Below are 12482 nucleotides of genomic sequence, written 5' to 3' on the forward strand. Positions count from 1 at the left end.
TTGCATCTGTTCTCATAGACAACAAAATGCTTTATACTTTCTAGGAGCAACTATGTGGGTCTAAAAGGCTTTCCCAGAATCTTCTTTTTCAGATATTGAAAGTAGTATATTAACTATACAATCCAAAAAATGTTCTAAAGCTACATATTGCACACAACACCCTCTGAAATAAGGGCTGATAGACAGTAGGAATGCCAATCAGTTCCAGGGCTTTCTTCATTAGCAGCATCTTGAGACACAGCCCTCACATGAAGCTGAGCTGTGTTGTCATCTGCACCCTGCTGCTGTTAATGAGATTTCTTTCCCATTCACTCCCTAACAATAATGCTCATCCTGACCTTTGTAAAGCACTTCAACATGATGCTTCAAAATCACTAAGAAAGTATTAAATAATATTATCTGATCATTATAACTCCTGTGACAACCATGGAAAAATATTTTCTGTGTTTGCCCAGAGCTAATGACTACTCACCAAAAATCACTATAGTAACACGACTATTTCTAATTTTCTTTCAAATTACCAATGAGACTTTGCTTCACTTTCAAGATGAGATGTTTCTGCTTGTGTTTTCTGAAACTGAAAAATTCTACCATTTTTTACAGTAAAGATTCAGCTTTCTTGATCACAGAAGTGATAGTGCTGATATCCTTCTTTTCCTTTAGCAAACCATAAAGAGAATAAAACTCCTTTGAAAAGACTCAGAGAGCTGAAGAAGAGCTTTGGAGCCTCTGCTCCCACTGTCCTGTACCACAGAAAATTGTGTATTTCACATCTTACATCCCACAGTCTTCCTTTAGGCTAAAAAATATGAGCTATTTAGTTTTGGCAGAGTACTAAAAGCAGTAAAAGGTTACTTTTTAACTTAATATTCCTCAGTCAGCAGAGATGGTGGTATGGAGAAATGGATGGGAGCACTGAGGGGTTGTGACCTTGGAAGTCACTCAGCTTTTTCACTGCAAACATCATTATGGGTAGGCCTGGGGCTTCCCAGAGGCTGCTGAGCGTGCTGCTGCTGCACTGGATCTCACCCTGGCGCTGGCAGCAGAGTCAGCACTCAGGCAGGTCCAGGAGGGGACTGCTGGCTGGATTGTGATGCCACGCACTGCTCAGCTGTGACAGCATATGCTCAGCCTTCAGGGCCAGAAAAGGACACAATGCTGTCCTTGCACACCCTGAGCAGCCTTCTGGGGAGGGAGGAGATAGACAAGTGAAATGTGTCAGGCACAGACGGGGAGCCAAACTGAGTGTCAATGGGAACAGCAGAGAGAAAAGGAATGTGCACAAGGAAGGCAAAGAAGAAGAAGGGACGTGCTAAATGGTAAAAGGGCAGAGAGGGGAGTGAACAAAATGCTGAGGGAGGGAAAGGACAGGTGACAGTGACAGAAGATATTTTCTTATGTATAACAGGATCCAAGAAAAAAAAAAAAAGGGTGAAACCCCAGTGCTTGGAGTTCTCTGAGCACATGCCATCCTTTCTTTGGAAATGGCAGTCCCTAGAGCAAAAAGTCTGCCTCAACAAAACTACCCTTGCCACTACAATCTTCATGGACTCTTAAGGACCCCATGTTAACAAAAAGCTGGATTCATGCAGAAATTGCCTTTACAGCATTACCTCTATCTGTCTGTGTTTGAAATAATTTCACTAAAAGATTATCCAAAAAAATACCACTAGGAAGAAATTCTCTGTGGGTTCATTCTAGAAAGAACCAGTGGTTTTGCTCATATTGTCTGGAACAGATCAGAGCAATGTCTTCTTTGTCCCCTCCTCCTCCCACACATCGTAGCAGCTCTTGCACCATGACCAACTTTAGGACATATTCCTCCATGGGAAGTTGAGAGTAGTGTGGGTATTTCTTCAGTATCTGAGGGATGCCAAGCTACCCTAACCCACCTGGGCTGCAGGACCATCCAGGGGAGCGAGACCCTGAAAGTGCAACAGGCACTTTCATCTCTGCAGCAAGAAGCTTCATGCTCTGGGTCTTGAAAAAACTTCACTAAAGCTTCAAATCTCTGCAATTATCATTCTGAAGCATCTGCCTGGAAAGCTGGCAGGAGACAAGGACAAAAATATTCTCTGCTTGTGGTATCTCCAAAGCTTATTTACTCTGACATTCTCTGGTGCACCATTTTGAATTCAAAGAACAGCCCTGTTAGCTGGAAACTTCCTGACCAGATGTGGTTTGGTATTCTGCAGGTCTGCTAACAAAAACTGAAAGGAGAGAATCAGCAACAAGGGGATTTTTTCGTGAACAGAAAAATGCAAATGAAGCAGACCTCTTTTTTTTTCTCTTTATCCTGGTCCCTCAGAGGAAGAACAAGAACAGGACTCGGCATTATTGAGCAAATATGAGATTACTGAGAATACAGGTATAATTTCTGCACATCATAATATGTCCCCAAAGATTAGACAGAGAGTTTCAATATAACACAGCCTTTAAAGCCTGGAAATTTGTTCTAAAGTATACACTGAATTTCAGTCTTCCATTCCACATTTTGATTACTGCTTAGTTCAGAAAACCTCCACATATCTTTGACACCTAGCAAGAAAATATGAAAAATTTAAAAATTTTCCTGATTTATACACATCAAGGAATGGCAACAGCTGAATGAGAGTGGTTTTTTTCCAGTATGACCGTTATTCCAGCAGGCCCTGTAACATATGCTGTAGCTTGTCTGTCTTTCTCTAGGTGGAGTAACCTCTCTATTGTTCTGTAGCTAAAAAGAGGCAGTTAGGTTTTGTTGTAAGCAGCTGCTCCACCTCAGAAAAAGAGGAGGCCTCCCTCCATTCTGATTAGCAACATGGTCTGAAGGTTTTATTCACCCACAATTGGCAAAATGCAAACTACTGAATGCTGCACCTCAGCATGCAATTACATTGTAATTCTTGAGCATAATACCCTGCGCATTTGCTACAATGTTCAGCTGAACCTTGCAGCAGTTAGTTGACCATCTTATTCGCTGAAGATGATGGTTTATGGAGGAATAAATTGCAGGCACTGAAGTTGAAATTAGGCAAGCACTTTACATGCTTAATCCTATATTCAGAACAGAATTAAAGAACATTACTTAGAATACATAGCAAGACTAAACATGTTATTTAACCTCAGAGACATTTAAACTAGAGATCAAATTTACTGTGTGTGGACATAGTTTGTTAAAGAGGCCAGTAGATTGATACAAGGTAATAACCAGCTCTCAAACAAGCAGAATAATTACATACTTGGAAATATAACTTGTTTTTACAAGAGAACTTTTTATAAAGTATTTGAGACACACTCAGTCTACAAAAGCAGTGATACAAAGACAATTAAGTAGTAATGAGATTAATCACAGTAATTACTAGTGAGACAACAAGGTTTTCTCATATAGCTTTTAGGTTTCTTATTTCCTCTCGATGAAAAATACATTTACATTGTAATGTTTGTTCAATTAAGATGCAAAATTTTGCCTCCTTGCTTTCCCACAGCCACAATCAAGAGTCAGCACCATTAGTCCAAAACAGTGCCACTAGCTTGACCTAGATAAGCAGGCACAGAGTATGCTAAAGATCATGGCAGTTAGATGAAGAATGTGGTAATGATGAAGCTAAATCATTCATTCTGCCACCAAATTATGTCTGGTAGCTTAGGGACAGCTGCATAGATCCCACATCTCTTTACTGCATGCAGCCAGCATGAGTGGAACAGCTTACCTGCACTGAAGAGTCTCGTTTCAGACTGTGTTTGTCTTTTCAGTGCGCTTGCCRAGTGCAGCAGGACATATTTAAGGTGTATTGAATTATCAGTGCTAAAATTCAGTTCACTAATTTAAATTACTTTTTAGTTCTCTAAGTCCTTGGGCTTTGGTCATACAGATAATATGTATTTTGCCTGCTTCTCTGTTCTGTCAGAGCCACCCAAATATGGCATAATAAAATCATTACATGGTTAGGTCACCATGTAAATTCTTAATTTTGTTACCAGGTGTCTTTTCTTCCAGCTTTGGCATTTAATTGTCAAGATGCATTGCAGTTTCCTAAATTAAATACTCTAATTTAACAAAAACTGCTGGCAAAACAAGAAAATACATTAACAAAGGCAAAACATTATGTCATTTATGAAATTTGTTATTATTCAGTGTGCTCTCTCATTGCAATTTATCAGCATTTGTTTAAGGTTGCAATTGAACAAAGAACAGTAAATGCAGTTTAGTGTAAAAAGGCAAGGTCACATGGCCTTGGCCTTAGTTAATTTATCTTTCATGACAGATTCTATTTCCTGCTACTAGTATTATTACCAGCACTATATTTCTCCCATGATAGTGCATCTGGAGCTCTTGCATTGCCAAACGTAGTGGTAGCATTTAATTTGTGTGACATTCTTCAGTTATCAAGAAAAAGCGCATGCTGAGGAACACTGTGGTTAGTTAATGACAGCATAAAAAATGAGTTCTTGTAAGTGAGAGCAATGTCTCACGTACTTTGCTAAAAACATTTCTTTCTGAGGCTGCACTACCCCATTCCTGTCGTGGGAACCTGGGCATTCACCAAGCAGGTCTCCAGATGAATGTTAACAGGTACATACACTGAGATGGGAGAAACAGAATGAGTTTAACAATTAAATTTYGTATCTTTTCCCTTAAGTAACACCAGCTGGACAACGTGCAAATGGAAAGGCGGGATATCACATAGTCTATTCCATTTTCTGTGGAAGATCATCTCTGCATACTAATTCCATTAATTTTCAATGGAAATTAATCTAATCCATCCTTGGAGACCTACAGCATCTACAAAAACCATGGAACTCACCATGTATTTCCTATAATATTATACATATTTGGCTTTGCATGACATTCTGGTGCTTATATCCATGTTAACTGAAATACAAATATACCACGGCATGAATAGCTGTAAACAGGAAATCTTCATGGAAGGTCCTACAAGGATTCAACGGGGGTCTGCTCTTGACAAACCATAACTCATTACCTTTCTGTACAAACWGAAAGACGAAGTAAAATGACAGTGCAGGTTTTGGAAATTATGGAAGCCGGCGAAGTTGTAAATTAGAAAGATGACAATTGTAGAGAATTAATCATTTAGTAGAATGGGCTGATTTGAATATCCTGTTTTAATACACATACATTTGCACTCATACATGTAAGGAAGAAAGAGAATAGTTTATATAGACAGGATTGGACTAAGAATTTCAAAATGATAGAACATGAAAAGAAGTCAGGGTCTTGGTAGATAATTAACTGAACATGAGGTTGCAGTGGGATGATGCAATTAGAGAGTGAATGTCAGCCCTGAAGCCTAAGCAGGGAAAATATGAAGTGGGTGTAGGAAGGTGATATTAGCTCTGTTTATGGAAAATGTAAAACCATGACAGGAATGTCGTGTGCAACTCTCATACCCACATTTCAGAATGGACTCTGATAAATCACATAGTCAGAAAGTCCTGCAATAAACAAGGTGAGGTCTGAAAGGCTTGACTTATTGTGAAAAGCTAAGAATGTGCAAGCTGCCTGTTATCAGAAAGATAAGAAAAGAAGACTGTTGTAAAAGATGTAAAGATGTTTTTGATTGTGACTGGCTTTTTTGTGTAACAAGAAAGGGCATAACAAGGACAATATGGGATATTATTCTCTCAAAAAAGCAATATGTAAGATCCAACTGCAAATAAAGCACTAAAAACCCAAACCACACCGTGAATAATTATCCTCACTGTTAACCAGGTGATGGATCTTGTACTCTGTACTGGTATGTCTAAAGGTCTTTCCTTGGATATTGCACTTTCAGGAGAAATTACAGACCTGCTGCTGAGACTTGCAGCTGAGATGTTGCAATTTGCAGGAGCATACAGATCTCTTCCAAACTCTAAGACTATGATTAGGTGACTAACACGATTTCTACCTTCTTTCTCTGAATTCTATGAAATAACATTGATGCATACCTGCTGAGGAAGTGGCTCTAAGTTCTTTGTGTTTCAAAATAAGGCATTATACTTCACCAGTTTTGGACAGATTTTTCATCACTAAAGTCAATAGACTTGTATTTTAAAATAATCCTGAGAATACGGATATTGTGAAGCTGTTTCTGAATGGTACAACCTGTTCCCACCAAAGAAACAGCCACCCCAAAATCCTGCTGAATCACTGGAACTGGAAACAGTACTTAATTTTGCTTCTACAGAGATTAGTTCTGAATACAGAAAAATCATTCAGCTTGTCATTTTGTTTATATGCTCATGTATTTAAAATAATATCTAACTGTTAAGTGGTCCTGACTGCAAAAACACCAGACTGTGTTTTCAATAAATAATTCCACTTTAATGGCAAAGTAATAATTTAGACAGATACAGTGTGCACACCTGCAAAAAAAATATACGCAAGCTGGTTTACAAGCTAGAGGAACCAATAGAAAATACATCATCCAGTTAAGTCCGATGACACCAAATACTTATTATTAGGGTTTTACAAAGACTACAAAAATTTTCAGATGATTTATTTCACCATTTCTGTCTATTTACAAGGTATGTTACATCAAAAATGTACAAAATATAAAATGTGTACAGACAAATGTTTCACAAACAATTTCTGAGTTGTAAACTAGGTGGACTCACTGAGATGTATTGCAGGAAGTTTTGTATATGTAATACTGTGTGTTTGTGAGCTAAATATGGCAGGAAAAGTTTTGCAGGTTTGCTCAGAGCACAGGTACAAGAAAGAGCAGCTGTGCTTTAGTTCTTTGAGTCAGTCAAGGTGTATGAGCTGACATTTTGCATCAGAAATGGATCCAGATTTGGGGGGCACGATGTTGGTCTGACTGAATCCTACATGCATAAATTCAGAGTTTTAGTAGGGCAATAGCACCGTGTAGAAACCTCTAGACTCAGCGATGCAGCTCAGTGCCGTTTGGAAACTGCATTGATTTAAGTTACAGCAGGTGGCCAGAGGGGGCCATGAGGAGTGAATAGCACCAGATACACATCCCGAAGATAACATCCAGAAAGGTGTACAGTATGGTACTACACAATGCCAGAGCCCTTGGGTACCTTCTTGTTTGCCTGTACCTTTCTCAGCCTCATGGTTCTCGTGGTAAAAGAGCGTTTCCCATTACTCTGAGCAGCCTGAATGCAGTCTGGTTGTAGCCTGTAGTGACATATGAACTTAACACATTTTCAGACTTTTCCCCCCAAAATGTATTGGCTTCATATAGATATTGAAACGTGCTGACTGTAGCATTGATAGCTCCTGCATAGTCATAAGAACTGTAAGTACAGGACAAACACACCAGGTAATAACAGCTTTTAGGTTTTGCATTCTGTATTTGTTTGCAACACACAGGAAATCTCAGCAAGTGAAACATCTCTAAACACCAACAGAATAAAATACATTTTTTTTTGTTTGTTTTCAATTTGATTTGTGCAAGGTTTTTTTTTTGTCTTTTTTTTTCTCTATATTTACAATACCCACCCAGTAGACTGTGCAAAACCAACCCACTTTTACAGTATAAACTCTTCCTCTTCCACAGTGGACATCACTGCTTCAGTTTTCTTTTATGCTGAATTCCTCATGTACAACAATAGCAATCAAAACAACATGCTGAAACTAGAAAAAAGGAAAAAAAACCCATATATTTGTGCTCATGCTGCATCAAGTGCATCCAGCTCTGCTGGATAAGTATTCAAAACATCTATCCTCCAAAAATTCCGTTCCATGGGACCAAATGGATTTGAGCCTATTTTGTCAGCATTTAGGTGGCCGTGAAAGTGGGTTTGGGTTCCTTGTGTACTTCTGAAGGTAGGCAGAGAAATCTATTCACAAGATAAAAATATTATATAGCAACTGTTCTTTCTTGTATCCATTACTTTAAAAAATCATGATATACAGATATGAGGCTACTATGTTAACTGATGTTTTCTCATTAGCAAATGAAGAAAAAAACAGTGTAAATTACCAATGGTTTAGGAATTAAACCAACTGTAAAACTGTTCTAGAAATCTGTTTTAAGGCAGTGAGACAGCACCATAAGAAATGTTCCTTCTTTCACTGAAAAGGCTCAAACAAATGAAGCCCTAAAAAGCCTTTAATCAGTGTTGGTTCATAATTGGTAGAAAACCGTTGTTAAGGAGTGGGCAGGAGGTTAGAAAAGACCCTTGTGGTAAAAATAACTTTATAAAATTTGTGACTTGCATACTAAAAACTTGATGGAGCGCATCACCGTGACCATGGCAGTTAGAATTAAATTGGCACTTATCCAGCATATCACAGTCATGTTTTCTGGTGATTGCACAATACTGTTTGTGCTTTCTGAGTTACTATCATCTTTTACTCATTCTGGAATGGGCAGTAGTGTGTAACACAAACACGACTGCCATCCTGTGACCAGCACCATGTGGCACAACAGTGGTTAGAAGATAATTAGGGACTGCATTGTTCATGCAGCACCTCAGGGTAAACTAAAGGAAAAAAAAAGAAAAAACAAAGAAGTTTCACTGTAAACTTGTTCAGAGAAACACAGAGAGAGAGAAAGAGGATAAGGGAAAAAAAATATTCCAGTTTGGCTAACACATGTGCAATCTGCTCAGATGCCCTTGGTCTAGGGCACTTTCCAGTTGACAAATGGAGTCTCACTTGGCTCCATAGGTATTGAAATGCCTTGAAATTAAACTAATTCAAGCTTTCCCCTTCAATTTTTCTTCCTGACTTTGCAGAGTTAGGTCTCCTGCCTACCTACAGCACACCATTCTTACTCAGAGACCTCAGTGTGCTGCTTTAATACTGGCAGTGGTCTATTGGAAACAGATTTTACCATCATCCTACAGCAAGTTTTGTCCCTTTCAGAGAGTTGATTCAAGGGATGAATCCAAAATGTCGTCATGGTGGCTGGTGCTATCGCTGTCACAGCTCTGTGCACTCGAATAGTTGGCTGCCTCTTGAAGCCTCATTAGCATATTCATCTGAAAGAAGAAAGCAGTGTTTACACAATCTCATCTCATTTAATAGAGCAGTGACCATGTTAAAATTTAATTAAGCTGCCTTGCTGTATGAGGTGTGCTGGTATCTAGATGAGGGAGGGTACAAAAGGATTTCAGAAAGGGCGGGGTGTTAATGGCTCCTATTGTCACTCTTTTCATGCCTTCTGTTTTTTAAGTAGAAGTTTAAAGGTCCAAAGAGCCAGAGGGATACAATGAAGCTGCCTGATAGCTCTCTTTAATTCAAGGGTGAGGCCAGCTGCAGCTGCAACACTGGCAGAGGAAGGAAGCGGTATCTCAGCTGGACATCTGGGCCCATATTTGGAGACAGTCAAGCTTCCAGATAATTTTTGGATGGTGTAGATGCATGTCACTGGAAAAGCAACTGAAAACATAATCACAGTAACATACCCCCTCTACACAAAAAAGATGGGGTGGGAATGAGAGAGGGGTGGACTGATGCCAGCTGCTTCATAAATGAGTCCCATCTGCTGCTGACGGGCTGACCTCAGGAGGGGAACAGCAACAGATCCTCCTATCCAGGAGAGTAGAGCACCCTTAATTTAGGAATTACTGGTACCTGAAATCCATCTGAAAATCATCAAATAGCAGCATTAAGACCCAGAAAATTGCCTGGATGCTTGATGCCTAACTCTGTGTTTGAACATGAAACAGTGAGGCTGAGGGGCCATTTTCTTAACACTGTTCAGAGTTCGATGCATTTTTCTCTGAGAAATTATCTTTTCTAAAGGCTGCCTGTGTTCTAGAAATACAGCTCTCTAAAAAGGTATTTTGAATTGTGATAAAAGCAGTCCACAGAGAAAGCAATACACAAGAATATCAGTTCAACATATGCATTTTAATAGTCCATTATCAGAGAAGGCAATGGTAACCCCAAATGTCTGGGATCATATTTATATGAAACAATACATGGCATTGAGGGAAATCAAACTCCTATCATTTCAAGACACCACACTTGCATTCTTTCTACATTAAGACTGTTTTACAGTCATCAGCTTTCTTGAAATATTCTGAGGAATGGAAGGATGGCTGTCTAATTTCTATTTTCACCAAACTCCCTATGATAGACAAGTTTGATAATGTGAATATTGCAGTTCTTTATTTGTGTAATGTAGATGAAGAACTGCCCAATGCAGTAAGATGTTTTTTATGATAAAATTGATTAATAAGTTGCTGAAAAGTGGAACGCAAACAATGTAATGATGAAGACCAGATACGCTTCTGGGCAGATGGGAAATGCAAACAATGTAAGGAAATATTAACAGGTTGGAGGCACATGCCCTTCTGCTCCCTTCCATTGTCCACATTTTAATAAATCATAGTAGAATTCATTTTAAAGGCTTATTTTGAAACAGGTGCACAAGTAGATTTTTCCTGTACAGTGCACAGTTTAACATGTGACAGTAAAGTGCAGACTGAAAAGCCTTTTCCCAAAAGTTTGAATCTTACCAAGGGATCYCCCTCTGTATCAGTCTGCGGAATGTGCTTAGAGGTTGTTCCTTCTTTTGCTGATGCATAACCTTCATAACCAACATCTTCAGGTCTTAACTGAAGCAGTGATGGCCACTCATGCTGTAGAGTTGCAGAGCTCCATGGATAGGTATCAGCCACCCACTTGGAGGGATCCTCCCAGGGTGCCCTCTTGCCGTACATCTGTATTATGGATATAACACCGGTAAGCATTCTACACAGTTTTCAGTTGTAACAGCAGAAAAAAAAAAAGTAATCACAAACATCTAAACCATTTCAGAAAGTGCTTTGCTTTCAGATGTTCTCAGCACTCAGATACAATAAGATCTTAAGAAGACCAGATCATCTCCTCTAATGTTACTTCAATACAGAGTGGCTGCTAGTTGAAAAACTCCATAACTAGTGATACTTGTAGACAACAGTGGGAGCCACAAGTTCTTGATACAATGTGAAATGAGACCTTCAGATAATTTGCTTAAGGCATGTCAGAGAAATTAACACAGACCTATCAAAAGCATTCAACTTAATTGGACTTTGTTTGAAGTGAATTAGGAGGTGGCAGCACAGATTGTTCACTTCTCCTAGCAAGAGATGCAGAAGCAGACATCTGTCCACATTGTAAGTGTGAGAACTTTCAAAAGGTTAAGAGAACAACTTMATAACGGATATATTTTTTCCCTACTATGAAGGAGTAAAAATGCTTATGAATCTGGAAAGAGGACAGATGAAGGAAGAATGAGAATATTGTAATTTTTGGAGATCTGTAGCTTCCTCACTAAAATGCATCCCTCTCTGCACTGCACTGCTGTTCACAAGCAACATGATAACTGAGAGCCCCTTGGATGCTGCTTTAAAGATTTCCTTTAGCTGTGACAGTGACACACTGGGATGGGGAGCCATACACCAGGGCTTTTTGTAATTTCTCCAGCTTTAGACAGTGTCATGCAATCAAAAGGACATCGTGCTATTGGTGGGGCATGCACTCAGAGAGGATACAGATGGGCTGCACTCCTAAAGGGAAACAGGGGAGGACTTAAGTGATAAAGGCAGAGTGATGAGTTGTGCTTATCACCRCAGCAACTGATGCCAGGCACTTGCTGAATGCAGAGTTTCAGGTTAGGCAGCCGCCCCCTGCATCAGGCACACCGGTGTTTAGACCCCTGCCCTATGCTGAGGCCAGGCTGCTACAACAGGGACCTGCCTAAATCAGCCAAGAGGAAATGTTTCTCAGGGAAGGAGCAGGCTCACTCCAGGCTGCAGCACTTCCTTTCATCTGAGATTAACAGCGACTAAATCTTTTTTGGAATCTAGAGCAAGGCTTGTAAATCCTACGTCTGACAAGTGAGTTTGCAAAGTACCCGACTAGAAAGGCAGTTTCTACCCTTCTTTGGTTCCAGGAACATGTAATTATATTATATAAAAGATTTCTGTTTATAATTAATAATTTTATTCTATGGAAGCCATCCAAAGCAGCTAAAAATTAGTACAGCTTATGAAACAAACATATTTTCTTCTACATGCTGCCATCTTCTGCTTTACAACTGAAGTTTTCATTTAAGCAGTTATCCTGTATGTGTGGGAAAATATGAGCAGGAAGAATATCACTGCATTTTTATAGCTGGTCTAAACAAGTGCTGTTAACCTCACCGGCTGCTCTATCAAATGTTTGGCAGCTTTCTGCACAAGGCTTAAACACTGTAATTCCCAGACAGATAAGCAGTTTTAGGAAAGCATGAGGTATTCAACAGGCAAGATTTGAAACCCCCATTGCATCAGTATGTCAGTGTGTCAGTACAAGGTGATAAAGAAACTGCAGCTGCTTACATAGCTCTGCCTAGTCCATAACAAAGCCCTCCGCACTGTGCAGTAATTTCTTTTGGTGTCATGTGTGGAAAAAAATGCCTTTCCACAAAGCATCTTTTTAGAGGGCATAGAACTGTGATGCATAAACAAAAAAAAGCAAAAGCCAATTAAAGATTGGGAAAAAGAAAAATTACAAAAAAAAAAAAAAAAAAAAAGCTGCGGGAAAATATGAT

The 12482-nt window shown here is 39.3% G+C and overlaps 1 protein-coding gene across 7 annotated transcripts in view; it reads right to left on the minus strand.

Moving 5' to 3' along the window:
- Positions 1 to 6162: 6162 nt before the first annotated feature.
- Positions 6163 to 12482, minus strand: part of NAV3 (neuron navigator 3) — a 184564-nt gene continuing 178244 nt past the window's right edge. For 2 of the 7 annotated variants that reach the window (XM_057377410.1, XM_057377406.1), the window contains 2 exons: positions 10426 to 10629; positions 6170 to 8940 (listed from right to left, as the gene is read on the minus strand). In XM_057377410.1, the coding sequence (XP_057233393.1) occupies positions 8821 to 8940; positions 10426 to 10629 (324 nt within the window). In that variant the 3' untranslated portion in view covers positions 6170 to 8820. Of the gene's footprint in view, positions 8941 to 10425; positions 10630 to 12482 lie in introns of all 7 variants that reach the window. The other 5 variants (XM_057377411.1, XM_057377409.1, XM_057377407.1 and 2 more) reach the window with 4 other exon arrangements.

The sequence above is a fragment of the Malurus melanocephalus genome, unplaced genomic scaffold, assembly GCF_030028575.1.
Source record: "Malurus melanocephalus ecotype Western Australia unplaced genomic scaffold, MMel_1.1 scaffold_311, whole genome shotgun sequence".
NCBI classification, from domain to species: Eukaryota; Metazoa; Chordata; class Aves; order Passeriformes; family Maluridae; genus Malurus; species Malurus melanocephalus.